Here is a 22606-nt window from a genome sequence, read left to right as displayed (position 1 = left end):
ACTTATTTACATTTAGTTGCAGAGAGGAGTCACAGTTAAGTTCAGGAAGCTCCCCCTTCAGATTTGTTAAGGGAAATCTCAGAATTTCCCTTTTATTTGTGTATTAAGTCCTTCATACAATCTGTATGCCGTGAGAAAGACCCTGTGAGATAGAAGTAGTGGTTTAATTGGCCCTTTGAAAAAAACATTAATTAAAAAAAAAGCCATTAAAGAGCTTTTCAAATGTCATTGATACAAATCGTGCTTCCACAAAAGAGAAAAAAAATATATGTAAGACCTTGCAGGAGGTTTTTATTGATCAATTAAATTAAAATAGGCGCAGTGGGGAACAAATCTACCAACAAAACTGGGAGTAAATACATTAGTGTTTCCTTATGAAGTACCCGTATCTCTAATTGCATTACTTTTTTTCCTATACTGATGTATGTAAGGAGGCTCATTAATACAATTAAAAATATCTGATAAGAGTTAATTTTTGAAATAAGATTTTTCTACTTTTCTATGAAATGATGCATCTTTTCAAGCATTATAGATTCTCAGATTTAGAAAATTGGAATGTAGTTGTTAATTTTGGTTCTGTGTCTCTGAGAAATGCATTCAGCAATCCATACAATATTCCTGCATTCTTGTTCCTTTAACTTCACATAGGCATAAAATACTCCAAAGTGAAACTGGTTGTTGAATGCAAGCACATTCAGCTTTACCTGTAGAAAAGATGAAACGAATATTATGATAAAATATCAAGGAAGGCGAATGGGATTTTTATATGGTAGCTTTTATGATCAAGATTTCTTGGAGCTTTGCAACCATGACTATATTTAGCAGTCTCTTGGGTATCAATGTAATTGAAATGTCATCTATGGATTAATTTTGGTAATAGACTACAACAATATTGCAGGAAATAAAGGACAGTGGTGAAATACCTTCTCTAGTAGACTACTCAAAAGAAATTTCATTAAGTGGTGTTCATGAGATGGCTTTTGGATAGGCTATCAGGATTGATAGTTCTATAAAGAGTCATCAGAAGAATGTTATAGGATTAATTTTACTTTAAAAGGTAAATCCTTCTATTTTGATTCAGCCAAATGTTGACAGCCATAGAAAATCCATGTTCTTGAATACAAAGCAGTACAGTAGAACCAAAAGCCTGGTACCTCATTCTTGTTTTAATTATTATTCCATGGGAGTAACATTCATTTTTATATTTTAAGGTTAGAAGCTTTTACCTCATGTTCAAAAAATGCATCTTCCAGTGTCTTTTCTCCAGTGCCGCTCCCTACACCTTCAAACACAGCCTTGTATTCCTAAAAGCATAGACAACCACTCCATGTAAATAAGGTGCATTTGCATTCTGTGCAGCACAGACACGTTACATTACTTTGTAAATGAATCTACGTTAAGTAATCTGTCTGTATAGAAGATCTCATGTATAGATTACAATTCTACATAAATCAAAAGTTAAAAGCATACAGTCAGCAAAAGAAAGAAAAATCACATTTATTCTTGTATTTCTTATCATCATTTCCAACAATTTAAAGTAATTTACTGAAGGCACTAAAAGACACTTATTGTAGAATGACACGTGGCCTTTCACTCCTTTGGACAGAGAGCACTGAACTTCTTGTACAAATAGTATCCATCAGAGCCAGAGCTCTAAATGGAGCCAAAACACTGAACTCTGATCCTCACATGGCTGCTCCTTTTATTTCCAGTAGTCAGCTCGATTTGCTTTACCTGCATTAATATTGTACTCAAAACTTTTATTCTGATTTTTCATCCTGGAATATCCTGTGCGGATATATTTGACTTGATTTCTTAGGTGTTACGTTTCTGTGTAATTTCCTTCTCTGTGTGTTTGGTTTGTTTTTCCCTTAAAGCAGGAGTGTAGTATAGGTCTACTGCAATGGTTCCCAAATTCATCTAAATAACCCACCATCTCATGAATAGTCTTGCTCCATACCCCATTGACATGGTAACTCATGATTAAAATGTTCTGTTTACGTACAGCTCCAGCTTTGTGAGGGTTTTTTGTGGTGAAAGCAATAGACCAGACAACATTTTGTTTTGTGTGCCTACTTAGAGATAACTTAAATATTACAGATAGACAGAGTACAACAGTTAATTCATAGATCAAGTGTTGCAGATTAACTAATCTTTAATAACAGCACTGTTTGCATCAATCTTAATATTTTCATCTACTTCTTTGAATCAATTAGTGATTTAGAGAAAACTTTTCAGAAGGGAATTTTTTGGTATACTGGCAATAAATCAGGTTTGCACTAATCTGTGACATTAATTGTTTGGTCAGCTCAGTTAAAAATGATGTATGGCTATGCTCCAAAATCTTGGAGGCAGCAGCAATGAAGTGAAACTCAGTTTGGGGAGGGTTAATGGAGTAGGAAGATTTTTATATACTAGGATGTGATTTGGTCTTACTTTAGCATCCTCATAAGAGGAACTTTGTACTGTACTAATGTAATAATGTCTTATCTTAATCTTATGTCTTCATATCAAAGGTCTTTGATCCCATACACATTTTTATGGGAACTTTAGTACCTCTGATGATTTTTTCCTCTCTCAAAAATTCTTTAACTTACTTGTTTACTCTTCAAAATTTTGGTGATGTCAGGAGATGTTAAATATTTGTATTTTGGTTTTTTGTTTTAATAAATTAGTTTACGTACTGCATAGTATTCTGCAACACACTTCACTTGCTCGTAGTCATCTGCATTGGCCAACAGGTGTAAGCCTTCTGGATAAAGTTTTCCACAGGTTGGATACAGCTTCTCTCGGTCATCTTTACTCAGTTCAGTGCCAAATGAATTAATGGTGATGATAAAGGCTCGTCTGTCTGCCTCAAACTTAGCATACAAAACAAAGAGGTGTTATTAGACATCTCATTCTAAATTAGGGTGGGCATATTTTGGGGTTTTTTAGTAAGTCAAACTATGGAAATTTAATTAAAAAAAAAAAAGCCGACTTGAGAGCACTGGAAACATACCTTGTTTTGAAATTGTAAATTCTTCTTTGCAACTATGCCTTAAATTTTAACTAGAAAATCAAGCAAGGTTTTGCAACCACAGCTTTTATTCTGTGATTTTTGTACTAAAAATATCATTTCTGCTGCTTCCTCATTTCCCCGCTTAGTTACCCAGATGCTGACAACAAAAACATCCTCACACCCTCACGTGTAAGATTATGAAATAATAATCTTATAAATAATGATAATGAAGGAAAGGAACAAGAATCAATAGTACTGCTCTGGGGTAGCTCAAAGTGCTGTTGATAGTAAAGGTTGAATGAAAATCCTAAACAAAATAATTTCTCAATGCACATCTTTAAAATGATATTTCAATAAGGAGGAGGGGGCCGTTTACTTTCCAAGTTAAAGTTTTAAGTGTTTCAAATAACAGTTACTTTTTAATACATAGAATCAAAGGCTATATTTCTTTTGTCGGGTTTAGATGCCTGTAATATCTGAAGTATTTTCACTGCAGCAGCAGACTGAAAGGCAATCCAATGTCTAGATCTCAGGTTCTTATTTTGTGCAAGGCAAAATTTCACTTACCATTCTTACAGTATGAATTAAAAATGCAATAGTAAATAAAAGTAATCTTTTCTTCTGTCTTGAGATCTAAATTGATTATGGTTTTAATTCTTTCCTTTATTACTTTCTTTCATGTTTTAGAACAGCAGAGGCCTTGCTATTTGCAGGGATTATGCAGGAGAAATCTTCCAAGTGAAGTATATACAGTATATGCACATTTTAGGCAGCTTACAAAATTTCTTGTGCTGTGAATATTTGAGCTATTTTAAGCAGAGAGGTACTCTTTTCAGTTGAATAATAAGGCTGCATTTGCAACACAAATCTGCCACTTTAGCCATTAAACACATATTCACATCTACGCCTGTGTACTGGAACACACAATGACAGGAACCCACCACCCGCTGGCACCGACTTCGAAGTAAGGAAAAGGAGTAAACAATAAAGAAGTAATGAGAAGAAAATAAGTGTGCTTGAAAAGATTTCTAGCTAATGAGTAACAGGGCCAAATTTCACTTCCCTTATTAATAAAAATAGGCATATTAGACCTACTGAAACCACTTTAGAAGGACAAATGCTTTCTTTTTTTAACTTCTTAAAGTCATGTAGAATCTAGCTGTTAGATGTGTCATATTTTGTTGGTAAAAAACATGTTAGAGGCAACAGCAACTAATGGTAGCAGATGGGGGTTCTGCTTCTGGTGTCTTCCAGTCTGAGAGAATTTGCAGGATCGTTCCCATCCAGGCAGACCTCTCAATTCATCAAATTACTGGCACATGAGGTTCTCTGTAGAGAGTAAGGCCATGAGGCAGTTACTTGGTGACTTACTCCATCTCATTGCTGCAGGCAGAGGTCAAGTCAGAGGATGACCATTTCCTAAGTGCATAAGTTTCCATGTGGGAGACTGCTAGTTCAGAATTTAGCATGGGGTCATGGTAACAGACACAGCTCTATCTGCAGTGCAGTGCAGTCCTGCAGTTTCTTGCCAGATTCAGGGCTAAACATGCAGCATGTGTTGTCCATGGAGGAAGAGAGATCGTCAGTATTCTTAATATGGAAGTTTGGCACCATGTGCAGTGGTCAAGGAGTTGGGGAGCTAAATACCTCAGCCTCATTCTGATAGGGTCAGGTTGGTAGTCTTACATATAAGATTACAAAATAAATAGCGAGTATTCTTTTGAATAATTGAACTTTGGGGGTTTTTTTTAAATCCAACCGTTAGCAGTCTGCTCTATGTGTCTCTTCAGATTAACAAAATGCTATAGAAAAAAATATTCTATAGAAAAGTTTATCCTCCTGGCTGATTGACATTAGATAGGGATTTTAAAGAATTTTATGATAGGCTAAATTTTTACCACTGATATAAAGGGAGTTTTAAAACATGCTTAAACTAATGTTAGTAAGTAATCTGCTCTCAGCATGAATTTCTATTTAAAAATGAACTTTCTGAAAAGTCTGAATCAACTGTGGAAAATGCCTTTATGTCTGCCAACCAATCTTTTGATTTTTATTTTTAAGAAAAGTCAAAATACTTAATTTCTATTCAATTTAGCTTGATTAGAAGTATTTTTTTTAGATCATAAATTGAAACATTGTGACCTGCTTAATTAAAATAGGAAATTGTAATCCTTTTTAGGACGCTGTTTTGTAAAATGTAATTCAGACCCATTCTTCCTTCAGGGATAAACTCCCAGGGTTATTATCTCTCTTCTAAATGCAAACTTTCAGTGTGGTGTCATCAAACCTCAGTGAATTTTTTTTGGTTTCCAGGGAGTAAAATTGCTTATCCAGAAAAAAGACTCCTGGAAGCAAATGGGTGGTCTGGCTCTCAACCTCTGCAAAGAATTGTGATAGATCATGTGAGGAAAAAAAAAAGGGGGGGACCTGAATGCTGAGAATTCAAGTTTAGAAATTTCTGCATCTTTTATTAGAATAACAGAGACAAAAATATCATGTATGTTTTGGGAGGAGGAGATTAGGAACTTTGTATATCAAGGAAAAAATAAATATTAAACTTTTCTGAGTCGAGACAAAAATATAATGCAGAATATTGGACTGTTTTTATATGACACTAATTCCAAAGGTCACTCAACCCTAACCTCAACCACTAATTTTAATAGGAGAGTAAACAAACATAATATTGCCATGAAGCTTGAAGATTATTGATTAGTAAATAGGCAGTAATGCCAGGCTTTAGCTGTCCCAAAATCAATAATCAACATTTTTGGGTTTTCTACATAATGGCGAGAAATGCTAAAGGGCAACAGTTTGAGATTAGCAAACTATTTACTCTGTTCTGCTCTCTGTTACAGAAAAATATTAACTGAGACTGGCTCCTCCCTAGTAATGGTCTAGCTGCTTCTCTAGTCAAAAGGCAAAAGTCATCCTTGAATACACTATTCATTACATCTTAGAAAAACAGGTATTTTTAGAGGAGAAGCAAACATTTGACAGATTGCTTTGCAAATGGAGAGAGATTCAACAGGAAAAGCAAAGTGAGATAATTATGACAACATTGTGGAGTTCTTTAATGTATAAAGACTGAATGTTTCTTACCTCAAGAATAGGTCTCATTATTTCTGCTGTAGTACCACCTTGTTTTTCACAAAACTTATAAAATGCCTCAAGGTAAGACTACATGAAAGAAGAGAAATATTTTAAATGCTGCTTAAGACCTGGACTAGGATTGCACAAAGCCATGAACCTCATTTTTAAATACTTCCATTAACTTTGATAATTCCACCTATGAATTTAAATTTAGGTATGTGCTTAATTACTTAGTTCAAATGGAAGTTGAAATATTCAACTGCAAATGTCTGGTTACTACAATTTGAGTTCAAATATTTTCAAAAATTGTAATAGGACAAATATTATGTTTTACTTGTGCTCTAAAGAAGGAACCTTTTGAGCTCCACTGAGCTTCCACTGCATAATAAGCAGATGGCTGGAGGAAACTCTTCATTTATAGTGTGTGGAGGAGGGGATTTGGGCATATGCCACGGCTGTTGGGCCAGCAGTATGAGGATACACAAACTAATCCCTGCTGCTCTACCTAAACCCTGGATTAGGACAGAACAGCAGACAAAGCTTCTGTAATACTGGTCTGCAGAGCCCTCTGGTCTGTTAAGGATTCTGGCATCTGCACCCATTTGAAAATACCTGTGCAGGAAAAACACTAAATATCTCAGAGATGCTGCTCCCCCTGACTCTCCATCCCCCAAAATAGTGTTTTAGGGAATATTTATGTTAAAATGCATTTGCTACAACTTCACACAATCTTGTTAGGAGCTGTCACTAATTACACAATTAAGTGAATTTTAAGTAGACATCTCAAGGGGGATCTACTGCATAGAATTATGCATTAGGTTCTGTACAGTGCTATCTGATAATGGAGCAGAAACAATTGGTCACATTGACAGCTGAAGCAAAGGAGAAAATTTATATTAATAATTTAATAGTGTTTGCAGAATGGTCCCCCTAATAGATGAGCAAAAAGGAAAAAAAAATAGATTTAAGAAGTGTTAATATATGATTATCCACACAGGATATAAGAATCAAATATGTATGTTACCAAATTGGAAGAAGTATCTACTATAGTGGTACTGTAAAAGAATTATAATACATGAAGAAATTAAAATACTTGGGTATAATTGATGTTGTATTGAATGAAAGAATTAGTAAAAGTTTTAAGAATTAAAAATTGGCATGGGAATTTATAAATATAATTTATAAGACAAACAGAGGAGTTTTTTCTTTCCCCCTAGTGCAATCAGATCACTGTAAAAATACTTCCTGCAGTCTGGGGTGTCCACTATGAAAGAAAGATAATAAAGATTTTGGGGATAATGTGCCAGGAGGAGCTGTTAATGGATTGGAGTATGTTTAGCCTTTAAAGAGACCATCATAAAAGTAGAGATCTGTTTGTTAATATTTGTAAAGAAGATGCAAGGCACATGTTAGATGCATATCCTTGCAGCATTGTGCTGTAACAATGCTAAAATTATTTAGAAATGAAGAAAATTATACAAAATCCTTAAGTAAAAATTATGTTAGCTAGACTCAGAACGATTAGACCCTTTCAAATCACATCTTCCTTATATACATAAAGATAAATGTTAGCCAAAAGCCTGTCTAGACTCACTTAGGACCTAAGAGTTCTGTGGCATTTGGTGGATAACTGAGTTATTCATAAACAAATCTGGATCTGGATATTAGCCTGACATCTAGAGCATTTTCATGAATGAGATATTAAATAAGAATTTGGATGCAGACCTAAAATTTGAAAACTCCCCAAAGGGTGGAGTAGAAATGAAAGCAGCTGGGTTTCATTCCTGGACTTGAAATCAACCAGATGACCTCAGACAGCTTGCTTTACCTCACCATACTTCTGTTTCCCCATCCATAAAACAGGGTTAATGATACTGACCTGCTTTGCTGAGACACTTTGATAAACCCCAAATATTATCATTATGTTGCAAAAACTTGCCTTGTACAGTTTGTTGCGCATTATTTCAATGTTCATTTCATCCAGGTCATTTTCAGACAGGCAGTCTTGAAAGAAAGCAGCTGAAAGTAGAGTTTATAATATAGCAGTATAAATCTGCATGCTGGTAATATGCATCTCCTGTCTATTGCTCACCAGTGTGTGAACAAGGATCCGAGGGTTCTGTTGTACAAGAGAGGGTGTTATAACAGAGAGGAAGAAAAATCCACTTGATTTCCCTTATCCTCCTATCCCCTCCTTTTTAATGAGACTCTGCAGTGGGGGGAATCAATCAGTGCTGTAGCCAGAGTCCATATCTCCAGAGAAAATCAGATAGGAATGCTAATGAAAGCCCTAATCTTCTCTGAAGTGTATCGTTTGGTTATTATGGCGATTTTCTAGTGAGTGAAAAATAATTTTTGTCTGAAATCATGCAGGTATTCTGCAATTGTTAAGGAGAACCCTCTTTCCTATTTTCCCTTTTCTTCTTTGCATATATATTGTGGGAAAGGCAACAGGTTGCAGCTGATAAAGGGCACATGCTTTGACCTTGGCCATCTGTGCTTACGGGTCCTCTGCAGAGCTGACTAAAGAGCAAGCTTTTGAGCAGGGAGGCAGTGGATGAGTTTCACTTGTGCAGCTGGACCATTTAAAAATATGATATTCATAATAACGTGTGCCTCTCGCTGTTCCTGAGCTATCCCAGTGGGGCAGAGCAGTACTATATGACAGAGTGTTGTCTCAAGCAGTGGCAATGGAAGACAGTATTTACAGAGAGGATGTGAGTCTGGCCATGTTTTGTGGTCTCATCCCTTCCTACTCTTCCAGCATCCAGATTTTAAATGAAGACTATCACAAAGTGTAGCTCTGAGAGTTCCCTTCAATTTCTCCTTATAGATCTATTGCCCATAAATTTGTCCCATGACTTTAAAAAACTGATACATCTCTCTTCTTTTACAAAATAGTTTAGCAAAAAAAATTCCAGAAATTTACTACCAGCTATGTGAAAACAGTGGTTTAGTTTACCTTTTAAAATTAGTTTTCTGCTGGGATTTGGTCTTCTGAAGGATTTAGTAGGTTCATAACTCACTGTGAACAAACCACTGCCCTCAGGACTCTGTAAACCATGTCCATATCTCTCATTGGCTTTGTCCACTCTGAACTGCATTCTGGACTTTTTAGCCTGTCTACACATGGCAGCACTGTTCATTTTAGCTGTCCTGCTCTGTCCCTTCTCTGATTTCACTCTACAGTTGTGCTAGTGCCCAGGCACTGGTGGGAGTGTGCTGCTCTGTGAGGGAAAGCCAGGAGTGTGCCATGCTGAACACAGCCAGCTCCAGCTGGGACCCACCACAGGGCACAGCCAAGCCCCTCAGTGGAGCAGATGTATCTGAAGAGGGCCTACCTGAAAACCAGATTGGGACTTTTTATCGGGGCATGTAATGATCGGACAAGGGATAATGGCTTTAAACTGAGAGAGGATAAATTTAGATTAGATATTAGGAAGAAATTCTTTACCGTGAAAATGCTAAGACACTAGAACAGGTTGCCCAGGGAAGCTCTGGATGCCCCATCCCTGGAATTGTCCAAGGCCCTGTTGGATGGGGCTCTGAGCAACCTGGTCTAGTGGAAGGTGTCCTTGCCCATGGCAGGAGGGTTGGAACTAGATGATCTTTCAGCTCACTTCTTACCCAAACTATTCTATGATTTTATGGCTCTAAACTCCCCCTGCTCCTTGTGACACACAATCCCTCTCCAGAGGGATGCAGTGTTACCTGTGGGGATAACAGGGGGCAGAGAAGAGGAGCCTGGCATGAAGGAGCGGCAAAGGCTGGAGGAAAGGTGTTTTCCCCAAGTGTCTAAATGTTTCATTATTTTCTGCTTGTTTCCTTATATCTGGATCAGTAATTAATTATGTCATACATTAATCAGTAATAAATCAAGTTAATTTCCCCCCAAATTTAGTCTGGTTTGCCTGCAACAGTACTTTGTGGGTGATCTCAACCCACAATCTCTTTTTTCTACCTTTTTTCTCACCCTCATTGTGCTGAGAGTAAGGAGTGAGCAAGTGGCTGGGTGGGAAATTTTTTCTGTCTGGGGCCAACCTACCACACCTCCTAGAGAAGCAGAACCCAAAACCTCTCACAGTACTAAAGATGAGAGCACTTAATGGTTTAATATACATTCAAATCCATCCAGTTCCATCTTATTCTCAGTGCCCTTCACAGCCTATTAGGTTTTGTTTGTGTTGGCTGCTGCACCACATTGAGCAGAGTTTAATCTTAATTTCATAATGTGACATTCCCAAACTTTACCCTGTTTTACTTTTAGATTTAGTTCTTCAAAATAGGACTTTTATTTATATTTGAACCATGCCCAAATTTCAAGAGGGAATCTAGGTTCTACCATGACATCTAGTATGTATTAGTAGCTTTCTGCTTGATCCTTAGTGAAGACATATTTTTTAATAAAGATGTAGGTGTTGAAATAAAAATCTAGATGCTTTAAATCAGTGACTACTTTGGATATAAAAGATATACATTATAGTTCTTGAGTAGCATGTTTTCTCTGTGTCTAGCACCCAAGGTGGATATAGAAGCTGTTAATATATGTTAATAGAATGTGTCCTGAACACCATTTTGGAAGTGCTTGATCCACAGTTCAAGTTTTGTGTTACCAAAATACAGCATATCCAGTGGGAAACATGCTGCTCTTAGTCATACAGCATTAGTAGTTTTGAGAAGAAGATAAGAAATAATTTAGTGTTTTTACCTAATGGTGTGTCAACCAAAATTGCATTGAAGAGCTCAGTGGGATTTGAGGCAATGCTGACTGCTTCCATTTGCTCAAAGCTTCCCAATGGATGGCACTTGGGAACAAGTTCAGCTATGGGTCGTTCATGTAATGTGCCAGTTATTAAAAGAATTACATTGTCAATCATATAGCTGTATCTGTATTGGAAAGAAAAAGTAAAAATAAATTATTTTTATAATCAACTTTCAGTTGAAAAAATATAACCCCCAAATTTTTGAAAATTAACCATAATACCAAAGTATTATCAGAATGTATGTTCATTCTATATCAATAATTCATTAAATATCAACAGAAGCTTTTAAATAGCAAGTAGATAACACAGAATTAGTTTTAAACCATATGACGGATTCTGAAAATGGACACTTTTAAAGAAGGTGGTGCTGACATATGACTGTAATAAGCATAACAGCTGAGAGATGTAGATTCACTATAATAAGTGACAATGAGTCGTAGCCAAAGCTGAGCTAGCAACTTTTCTAGTTTGGGATTTTCTTATTTCATATATACCATCTGGACAGACAAGTACATGGGAATCTCAGCACTAAAACTGCAGAGTTCATGCAGATGGTCCAACCTCGGGGTTTTCTTCTCACTCAGCTTTAAACAACCTCCCATGAGGGAACTAAGAACAGGCTCTTATAGATTTCTTTATTACTAAAAGTTTTGCTTCATACTAGTTCACTGTCAAAGAGGCTGATAAGAGTCTTACCAGTGACTTGGAAATGGGAACACTATTCCCTTGAATGCCAGTCTTCAGCTTGCATTTTTGACTAAGAACACAGCTAGAAACATACAGGGATTAATATGTTCTCACCCAACATTTGTGAAGAGGGGTGGAGGATCTGGTGGAATGTAGTTCAATGATTTGTGTGAAATATGTTTCATTAGTGTATCCATTATTTAGAAAAACAACAGTGTGCAAAGGTTGTGCATACATATGTGTACATTCACGTCAATGAGTGTGAGAAAAGAGCTGCCATAACTTTCATGTTTTCATTTTTATTTCCTGAAACAAAATGTAAACATTGTATGAATACAGGTCCTATTAATATATTAACCTAAATAAAAGTGATCAGCTACATATGACCAGAAAAAAAAAAATATACTTTCTTTTTTACTGTTATAATAAAAATACTCCTTGAAAGTTAGTTGAACAGTTAATTGTTCTTGTTAAAATATATTAAAAGGATAAGATCAAGGGGAGTAAATAGTTAGATAAAATATCCTGCTGGTATTTTGCTAATCCATGTTGTTATACTGCTATAAAGCAAATTCCTGTTCTTGAAGTTGTTTAAACCATTGATTTGCAAGTTTCATCTATTTGTGATGGTATTGAGATCAGAGCTTTCTCTTCATCTGGCATCAAACAGCAGCTGAACTTTCAAAGACAGCTACTTGGATCTAAATATCTTGCAATATGCCACAGAAAGTTCTCCTAGTTTTTATTTATTTGGTTCAAATAATATAAAAAGTATGGTAGGTGTAGGATGTGTTGTCTTTTCCCCTTTAAAAAAAGGTCTACAACCTGCCACATGCCTAGGAATTAAATCACTTCTGTGTACATCATGAAACTGTTAATCTTGCATGAGTCACACTCCCCCCCCCAAAATGTCAGTTTTTCAAGTTCTCTGACTTAAATAGTGTTTAAAGATTTTAACCATTTTTCTCAATCTCTACCACTACTTCTGTCACTGTTCACATAAAAGAATCTGCTTCTGCTCTTTAAAATAATTAGTGGCAAAGACAACAGGTCTTCATATACACATACAGTTTCAGAACTTATATTAGCAAATAAAGTATGCAAATGTAGCAGTATCAAAGTAATTTTTCTGGTTTTAAAACTTAATAGAATTTCCAATATGTTGCATTGGCATTATTTTAACTGCTTTTTTTACCTCTGTGTGGTAAGCTATGTAGTAATATTACTTACGTGACAAAATTCAGAAAAGTGGCAAGTGGTTCAAAAGCATGGTTTCTAAAGTAATGAAATTCTGTGAGTAGTTTTGCTTTCAGTTTATCATCAATGGTGGAAATAGTGAGAGGGCCAGTTTCATTAGCCAAGAAGTTGCCATAGTCTGTAGTCTGTAGATGTAACTTCAGATCTGGAATTAAATTCAGGAAAGATCATGAGAATAGACTGTCATATTGTCTGCAAACCGAATTTTAAAAAAAGTTAATTTCTAATATATTTTTCTATTAAGCAACTGATCATACTCTGTTGAAAAGTTTTTGCGTAGATCTAATATAGTATAAATGCAAAATTTATGCAGATTTGTACTGCCTTCTACCAGTAAGATTTACTGCATGCTGTAGGAAAGAACAAATAATTTATGCCATTTTCAGAGTGTTACTTACTACTGTCTCTAGTGCCTTCCCCATCAGGTTTGTTCAATGTTTCAATTTCACTGATTTGCACCATTATAACATATCAGTTGTTTTGTCTGCTGCACTCCCATGGACTCTTTTCATCAATAGGAATCATCCTTTAACTTTTTTAAGACCTTATATATTTCTATGAAATATTTAAATCTCAGGTAGGATTATAATCTTCTGTTATCAGGCTGTCTGAAGAGAGCACATATTGCCTGGCACACATTCTGGACTCCAAATGGATTCTGTAGTGGAGCACTTGAAAGGGTAGAGTTATATTCTCCTAACATTTCTGGTTTGGCTTTCTCTGATTTATGGCTGCTACTAGCAAATCCTTAGAAGCTGTTCCAGAAACTTGGGTCATTGTGACATTTTCTGTTTGAGCTCTCAACCCTGGTGACTGGGGAAAATGGGTTGTTTAGACCACAAAGTTAAATGAAACTTTCATGGTATCAAAGAATTCATATGATAAATTTTCTCATTTTTTAGCATGAGACAAAAGCAAGCATTTGAGTCAGTTCAAACTGCTGTTCAAAGCAGTTTAACGTTTTCTTTTAGAAAAGCTCATGCTGCAATGCATAATTATGTTCAAATGCTGTATTAAAACTGTTGTAAATTATAGATTGGGATACTCTTATATCATTTGGGCATTCATAATAATTAGATTTCTATATGAAATATGAAGTGAGGGTTAGGGAAAAGAACAGCAACGCTCCCACTGACGGAAATAAGGGTGTACCTGTAAGGAAGTAAATTTGCAGTCAGCAAGGTAAGAATTTTCAGTACAGTTGCTACTTTTGCCTATTTCTCAATGTGTATCCTTACTTAATATGCAATAAGGTTGCCTACACTGGGAATTAAAGCAAAATAACTAGTATACTGTGAATTCGGACTCCTACGTTTAGCACTGTAGCTTACTGAGATAAGCTTCATAATCTTCTATGCAAGTTGGCTGCCACTCAAGGTTGCCCATGGTCCTGTCCAAACTGGTCATGAATATTTCTAATCTCTCTGGGCAACCTCTTACAGTGTTTCACCACTCTTCTTTTAAAAGATTTCTTTCTTGTATTTAGTCTGAATCTATTCTCTTGTAGTTTAAAACCATTACTATTTGTCCTATCGCTACAGGCCCTATTAAAAAGTTTGTCTCTATCTTTCTTGTAAGCCCCCCTCAGGTACAGAAAGTTGGCAATAAAGTCTTCCCAGAGCTTTCTCCAGGCTCAACAGTCCCAACTCTCTCATCTTTTCTTCATAGGAGAGATGCTCCAGCCTTCTGATCATCTTTGTGGCCCTACTCTGGACTTGCTCCAACAGGTCCATGTCCTTCCTGAGCTGGGGACCCCAGAGCTGGACACAGTACTCCAGGTGGGGTCTCATGAGGGCAGAGTAGAGGGGGAAAACAATTTCCCTCCCTTGCTTTAGATACAGCCCAGGATATGGTTGGTTTTCTGGGCTGTGAGCACGCATTGTCAACTCATGTCTGACTTTTCACCCAAGAGTAGTAGATATCCATGTCATTTTCCACAGGTCTGCTCTCAATTCCTTCATGCCCCAACCTGTATTGATACCAGAGATTTCCCAACCCAGGTGCAAGACCTTACACTTGGCCTTGTTGAACCTCATGAAATTCCCGTGGGCTCACTTCTCCAGCTTTGCAGGGTCCCTCTAAATGACATCCCATCCCTCAGTTGTGTCAACTGCACCACTCAGCTTGGTGTCACCTGCAAACTTGTTGATGGTGCACTTGATCCCACTGCCTGTGTCGCTGATGAACATACTAAACAGTACTGGTCCCAATAAAGACCCTCGTCACTGAGCTCTGTCTGGACTTTGAAGCATTGCCCACTACTCTGGATGCAACCACTCAGCCAGTTCCTTATCCACCAAATATAGTCTGTTCATCACATCCATATCAAATCACATAACACACTTAGAAAAAGTCATAGTTTCAGTACATACTTCCATATAGGAAGTAGAGAAAGAGAATACAAATACAAAAAAAAGAAACACAATAGAAGAAAGAGGGAAAGGTAAGCAAGATTAAGACATAAATAAATGCAGAATTATACCCAGAAATTAGTCTAATTATGTAAAACCAAGTTTTTAAAACATCACTAATATTTTGATTTCACACCTACATTTCCTGTGAAAACTGTTCATTCTTACTTTTCTCCTTTTTGTTGCAAAGAGTGTAAAAAAACTTGGCATATGGTGAGATTAGATAATACTACTTTATTAGATGCAGAGCTGAATTCCAACTTTCCTCAATTCCTTTTCAGATGAACCCCAGGTATCTACCTTTAGTCACATTCTGTAAATGCCTTTCAAACACAGTAGTCTTCAGGGGTTAACTACCTAAAGCAGACTGTAGCACCCAAATATCAGCCCAATTATTCACCATTCTGAAGTGTTCTTAACATCATGATAAGATGAACAGAAATAAAAACCTGCTGGTCTAGAGTAGTTTCAGAAGACTTTGTTATTCTTCCTCAGTTCTCTGATTGATTGAGTGGCATCATAAACCATGCCTTAATATAAGGCATGAAAAATATTATCTGTAAGACATTAAATATCCTTACCCATCTCCCAAAAGCTAAGGAAGAAATGTTAAACCCAGGAATGTTGGGTTTATAACCCTGTCAGTTACACAGCCTGCTTTATAGATGTATTTCTTTAACTGAATTAATAAATGTCAGCATGCATACTGTATGTATAAAAAATATTCAACCCTACCTCATGGTCTTGGCCAAAATAATCATCCGCAAGATCCAATACCATATAATATCAATCAGGAATGTCATAATCAGAGTTCACATCAAGACAGAGTTCAGTGCAGCTCAGAGACTGATCTGGTGGTCCTAAATTACAGTCCTTTCATTGCTGCTGGTATAAATACAGCCTGGGAACTATCGCAGTCAGACCCTTGCACTAGTGACGTGACTTGGTGACTCAGCAGGAGTAGATGGCTGAGCATCACAGGTGCCTCAGACATTCCTGTTCGCCAAAACTTTTTATTGATTGTAGCTGCCCCTTTTTTCAGGGTCTCTTGGAGACCTACACAAGACTCTGGACTTTGTCCTAAAGATCCCTAGGAAAGAAAATCCTGTATTTCAGCTGTCATCCATCCATTTTATTTGTCATCTGTCTGCATTGTGTATTTCCTCATAAAATTACATGCAGGAAAACAACTTACAGGAAAAGTATTACCTTAAATAATGAGTTTACTCACAATTGAACGACAAAGAAACACAATTAACTAAAGTATGACTAAAATGAATTAATGCACAGAGGGAGAGTAAGATGAATGCAGTTAAAATGGAAATGATCCTTATCAGAAAGAAGGAAAGAGTATTGTGAGAATTTGAACAAAGTGTTAACCTGTTTTTTGGCATCAAGTTCATGGTAACTTATCTGACTCCTGACTTTGATAGCCAAATAACCAACTAGCCACAGTTTTCACTCAGTTAACATTGTTATTTCAGCCACCATGTGCTGGCAGGCCCTGGCTCTGGCAAGCTAAGTAAACTTATTTCAGTGATTTTGTTGGGAGCAGAGTTGTGATGCTTGTCCTTCTGTGACCTAGCCTCCTTTCTACAGAGCAGAAGTCTTTCTATCACACAAAAAGCAAGAGAAGAACAAAGCACTGCATTTAAACACCTCCACACCCCCACACCCCCACATTCTACTTCAAAAACTGTCAGCAAGGTTGCTCTGGGAACATCATTCCCTTGAAATAGATGATGCTATAGGGCCAAACTAGAAAAATGCAGCCCATGAGGTAGCTGCATGGGAATCACAGTAGTTCAACCAAGCCCAAAAGGATTTCTAAATGAAGCTGAAAACTTCTTCTCCAGTCTGCATGGCCCTGAATTGAGAGGACACAGCGGTATCATTAGTCTGTTAGAAGTCTTCTTTCTTCTTTCCGTCTTGCTTTTACGCTTGCTCTGTGATTATCAAGCAGACGTAAAGCACTAATCTACAGCTCTTCTTGTGGTTCTTCAGTGCTGACATTATGGTTTCCTCTCTAGAGATACCAAAACCACTTTGAAATTAAAAGATCTTTTTTGTTTCTATTTATGGGTTACTTTGAGCGGTTTTGATTTTTGTTTTCTACTTGTTTGTTTTAGCATATTTATAGTGTTTTTAACTTAGGCCATTTTTTGTGGTGTGGTGCTAAGCCACAGAATGCAGAATAGGGTAAATTTATTACCTTTTAATGTGAAGACGTGATGGCACTACTGAACAAGCATCATAGTACTACAGCACAAATACACTTGCTGAATATTTCAAATTGAAACAAAAGACAATGTATGAAATTTACTTTAGAGGTAGGGGTCTGTGGGTTTGGTGCACTGTACACTCATGGCACAGGTTCAGTATTACAGCGTCCTACATGTGCAGAGAGATAAGTGTGTTAACATCATGTAGAAACCCAATATGTCTCATATTTTCATTATAAAGAATACATTTGGTAGGTAAATGGTGGGAATCTGTTAGCTGTCTATAATAAGTAGAAAAATGTTACAATGGTGGAAGAGATGTAGCTGAATAGCAAAAAAGGGGAAGTGATAGTGGGTAGTAGAGATGTGCTTGTAGGAGGGATGATGAAGGCTGCTGCTTCTATTGATGAAATAATTTGCATTCCAAAATTGAATGAACACCGGAAAAAAAAAAGTTTCAAAAATAAAACTAATTGTTCTTCCTATTGTAAATTTTAATTTGAAGTGGTTTTTATCTCTCTATTATTACCTGATCATCTGCTGCATGCTCTTAAAAATATTGAAGGTTTATATATCTCAGAAATATTTGAAAACTACTTCATGGTGTTAAATAACTTTCTTGTAGCATGACTTATAATTTAGAGTTTTTTCACTATTCTAAACTTAACATGAGCAAGTATTTTTTTGTGAAGGGTGCAAATAATCCTTTTGGCTTGTATGTTTTTAACTCTGTATACTTTCTTCTTATTCAGAGTAACTGGGATTTTTTTTCCTTCATGGAGCTTTGGATGACATCATTTATTGAGCTCATCTGCAGGGAGAAGTGAAGTGACAACAAAGTTTAATTATTCTACCATTCTGTCCTTTGTGTCTTTTATAGGTATTTGAAGCTGTTACCTTTTTCTGAAGTCGGTATACTAATGCAGCAGGACTTTTTCACTTCACAATTAAATACAACATCAAGAGTTTCTGTAGACTCTTTAAGTTACATAGATCACAACTGCTGGAACAAATAGGATAAAGAAACTGTAGATTTTGTCCAGCTGACATAAGGGATAGATTTCAGTTCTCAGACTGATTGTATACATATGTTCTGTGTGTCTAAACTGCCACTGTATTAAATGGAGAGCTGATACAGCTCTCCAGGTTATCAGCAGAAGTAGACACATGCAATTGGTCAGTAGAACAGCGTCTAGATTTCATTGACTGCATTGATAATCTCTTCTTTGACTGTAAGAGGAACTTTATGCTGTGGACTGGTAAATATCTACCTGCATTTCTTTAAATGTAGGTGTTTTAATCTGAGAGTTGAATGGCAAGCAATCTTCCCAGACTTATGTTATTATTTATATTAATAGTTTAGACAGCCTCAAAACTGTTGGATATGAGAATGATCATTCTTCACTTTTTCTTACCCCAAACCAATTACTGCATGCACAAATCAACCAAAGCTTAAAATAGAGTGAGGTTATTCATTCTCCTTCTTCCTTTTCCAAATTGATTTAATAGACTGCACATTATAGAAATTGAGTGTACAATCATAGCTTTCATTTTGCAGTCAGGGAAATGAACTTTATGTTCCTTTAGAAAGGTGATTACTTTCTGTTGCATTTTTTTCCTGCCAAGTGTCTAAAGGTACGTCATATGATTCTTTGGTACAAGTCTGTCTTCATCAGGCTGTGACCAGTCTTGGTCACAGAAAGCTGTTTTGGAAACTACTGTGTGCTCTCTTTATTACTGTGGCAAAGTCACCTTGAAAAGAGCTTTTCTTTTTTTTTTTCTACTTCCCTAAGTTTTATCTTTGTGGAGTCTAGTTTTCTGTTCCTGGTAAGATGAATATCCACTATTGCCCTAAAACTCATGAAGTAACCAATTGCTAAAATTATGTATTTTATAGAGAAACTCAGAGCCAAATGGTAAGCTTTTAATAAGATTTTGGAAACTTTTTGTACAGCTGAAATGGTATGAAACTTCCACACCTGAACTGTTCTATAGCATTGTTAAAATCTGGGAGAAGGTTGCCAGTCTCCGTAAGAACTCTGTGGATGAGATTTCTAAACCTTATGAGTAAACCAAAAGTCCCATCCTCTCTATTGCTTTGCAAATCACAGCCTGCACGCAAATCACAGTCTATGGAAAACTATTAACTTAAATATGAGCAAGATTCTTCAAAGGACATGTAGGTTATCTCTGGGTTTAAGATAAGCTCTCAATACTTCAGTCTTTTACCTTCCCTTCTTCAAATGCCTAAGCAACAATGTTTCTTCCTAAATAAAATAAACCAGCAGACTTACCTTCTAGTGTCTCACACTGTGCTAGATTGACATAGTCCGCACTTGTCAAGATCCCAGCTTTGAACCCTCGGACCAGACCCTCCAAGTAGCCATGGTCCACATTGAAGTAAAACTCTGAGTATCCTGGCATGGAGAAGAAGATATTTGATCACTCTTCTGGGTTCTTGATGGCACTGAATATCTGCCACCAACTTTTTTTCTCCTCTTTGGAAGGAGTGACAAATAGTCACGGAATTCCTGCCAGCCTATGATTGTGTTTTACCAACTGGTTTCTTCCTGTTTCTTGCTCCTACTGTAGTTCCAGTACAGTTGATGCTTACACAACAGCCAGCCAGTAAATCCAACTCCCTCCTGTCAAAGCCAGAAAATGAACCTATTATTGTTGAAAGAGAAGCCAAAAAGGAAGTACAGGATTTAACCCCTGCTTGCAAGGATGCTCTGCACTGCTTGGAGAATGAGAAAACACATTAACAGCTTGATAAAACTTTCACATTTCTTAACTGTATTATAAACAGGAAGTTATCTGAGAATGCCTATAGAGAAACTATTTCTGCAGTAAAACAGTGGGTTGTGGCAGAACATAGCCTATTCAAGGAGCTTAGGTGGTTTGGTAGTGTCGCTGTATTACCTTCTTTTTTTTAATGTTTTTGCTTGCTGGAAATGTTTTGCTGCTCATCTCTATCACTAAATATGTATAGGAATTATAAGAGCTTTCTAATAATTACTGTGAACATTAGACAATGTGCAAAGGTGAAAGGTTTTTGAATGGTTTGACTTTCATTGTCCTTGAAAGCCAGTATTCAAAACTTGCCTCCACACCATAGTCTGTCCCAGTGTGCCACTCATACCTAGACACACACACTCGTTTTTGAGAGCTTTGAACATGTTTGGTGTATTGTGTTGGCTGAAGACATGCACCATGCCTTCTCTACTGACCCTTGTGATGAAATGTGGCTGCAGCAAGAGTTGTGAGTTGGCAGCCAGTGGGACATGGCTGTGACTATGAGACCTTCTCCCCTGTCCTGGGAGGGGAGAAACTGATGAGACCTTGGTACTCACCAGATGATTCCTGTCTATACCACACTGCTCCTGGCATGGCAAGGCTTTGAATGCCACACAATGAGACACAGGATGCCAGCATGTTTGCTGCCAAAACAGCCACCCCCTACCTCCTCTGGGGAGGTCACTAGCTGGCTGGTTTCTTGGCTGACTGGCCAGGAGCCTTCAATGGGCAAGAAGTGGCCACAAGCCACTGGGCAGCTTTGCTGAGCCAGGGGATTGATACAACTGCGCCTTGAGGGTCAAATTAAAGTTGTCTCAGGCTAGATATTACCCCACCTGTAACCCACAGTGGGGGAAATAATGACAGCATTGAGACATTTTGAAAAATCATATGCTCAGATATGCAAACTCTATTTAGTTGGGAGTTCAATGGGGCCAAGAGTATTGAAGTTTGCTACTTGTACACTGGATTTACAGTTAAGTCAATCAGTTCTTAACACTGCAGAGTAAACCCAGCTAAAGAAGAATGAGACAAACTAGGCCTATTAGACAATAGAAACAAAACGTTTCCCTCCCCCACACAAACAATTTGGTTTTGTCTCCCAAGTCTCCATGCCAGCAGTACTCAGAACCTCCCAAGGCAAGAAGGTTTCAGTAGAATTTTGTTGATGATGTTTCAAAAGTCAGAGAGATTTCTCCGGATACATGACCGCCATCAGTGCTTCCTTACTGACACGTGAAGATAACCACATTTTAACTTAAACCTGCCTTTTTGTTGTTGTCATCATCTTTGTTCCAGTGTGTTTTGCTCAAAAGCCTCTGTTTTTCACCTTTTCAAAGAAAAAAAAATGGGGGAGAGGCAATAATAATTGCTGTGTACACTAAGAGCAGCGTGTAGGTTTAACCTACAGATCTCCAAAGTGAGTGTTGCATAAACAAGTAATGTCTCACAGCAGCTGAGTTCAGGCCACCCCCAGCTGCAATCACAGCAGAATATGGCACATGTCCAGCTGGGGGCAGTCCAAGGTTGTGCTGCCGATGAGCTTCCAAAGCTTCAGACAGCAGAGCCAGTGCAGAAGTGGCTTTGCAATAGATCCTAAATTTAGTAACGCCATGTGAACACTGCCTGGCAGGTGTAAATACCACCACTGGTGATCCTCCAGTGGGAAAGTATTATCCACAGAGCCATAAATATTGATGAGACCATCACTTGAAGTATAATCACTCAGCAAAGATGTTTAATTAAATCAGTGTAGTTTTGAATGGTTTCATGAAACTGGAAAATCAGGATAAAGTCTTGAGTGATTTTATCTACTAAGGGATAAAGTGTCAGATAATTTGATCCAGATTGATAGGCTGCATTTGGCAGCATCAGAAAATTCTCTGATCTCTGATTTTTGTTGAAAGAAAAGTTGTGGAAAAGAGACAGCTTTAGCAACAATTTAAGCATGATGCATATAGTTAGCTAATGCACTAAAATTTTATGTAAAAATATATATATTCAATATCTACTGTTGCAATCTATCAATAAAATGCTATTTGTTATGAGTGTCTAGTACTATATGGTTTCTTTCACACTTGTAGTGGGCACAGTTTTATTAAATATTAGTTGGTTACATATTAATGAACTTATTTCTATAGAGCTGTGAATTTGCTTTAACAAATTACCGTGTGAGAAAATACGATACTCTCACCTGTTAAGTTTGTGGAGTGCAAAGGTTGAGATATTTTTAAAAGGATCTTTTAGCAGTGAGCTAAACAAATATTGATAGTGTGGGTGGGAGGAGGAGTTATTTCAGGTTAAGCAGCGTTAACAACACAAAACTCTTCAGATCTAAGCACAGAGTTTAACCTTTGATGCGGCAAGTTTTCAAGACTG

At 37.0% G+C, this 22606-nt stretch overlaps 1 protein-coding gene across 1 annotated transcript; it reads right to left on the bottom strand.

The window, feature by feature from the left end:
• Positions 1–265: 265 nt before the first annotated feature.
• ATP6V0D2 (ATPase H+ transporting V0 subunit d2) lies at positions 266–20050 on the bottom strand. The gene is made up of 8 exons (XM_042036404.1): positions 19726–20050; positions 12772–12943; positions 10800–10978; positions 8031–8110; positions 6101–6178; positions 2685–2861; positions 1227–1304; positions 266–704 (listed from the first exon to the last, which is right to left on the bottom strand). Exons 1-8 carry the CDS (start codon positions 19853–19855, stop codon positions 543–545), a joined length of 1056 nt encoding a protein of 351 aa, XP_041892338.1. The 5' UTR covers positions 19856–20050; the 3' UTR covers positions 266–542.
• Positions 20051–22606: the final 2556 nt, after the last annotated feature.

The sequence above is a fragment of the Corvus kubaryi genome, unplaced genomic scaffold (assembly GCF_017639235.1).
Source record: "Corvus kubaryi isolate FWS band 111438036 unplaced genomic scaffold, C.kubaryi_AGA036_p1.0 37385, whole genome shotgun sequence".
Taxonomy (NCBI): Eukaryota; Metazoa; Chordata; class Aves; order Passeriformes; family Corvidae; genus Corvus; species Corvus kubaryi.
The sequence above is the reverse complement of the archived record's forward strand: the minus strand, read 5'-3'. Positions and strand labels throughout refer to the sequence as shown.

Coding starts and splice junctions, on each gene's coding strand:
- ATP6V0D2 (XM_042036404.1), bottom strand. CDS start 19,855: ATGCCAGGATACTCAGAGTTTTACTTCAATGTGGACCATGGCTACTTG. Junction 8,111..10,799: donor TTTGGTTGACACACCATTAG/GTAAAAACACTA, acceptor CTCTACTTTCAG/CTGCTTTCTTTCAAGACTGC. Junction 6,179..8,030: donor TGCGCAACAAACTGTACAAG/GCAAGTTTTTGC, acceptor TCTTTCATGTAG/TCTTACCTTGAGGCATTTTA.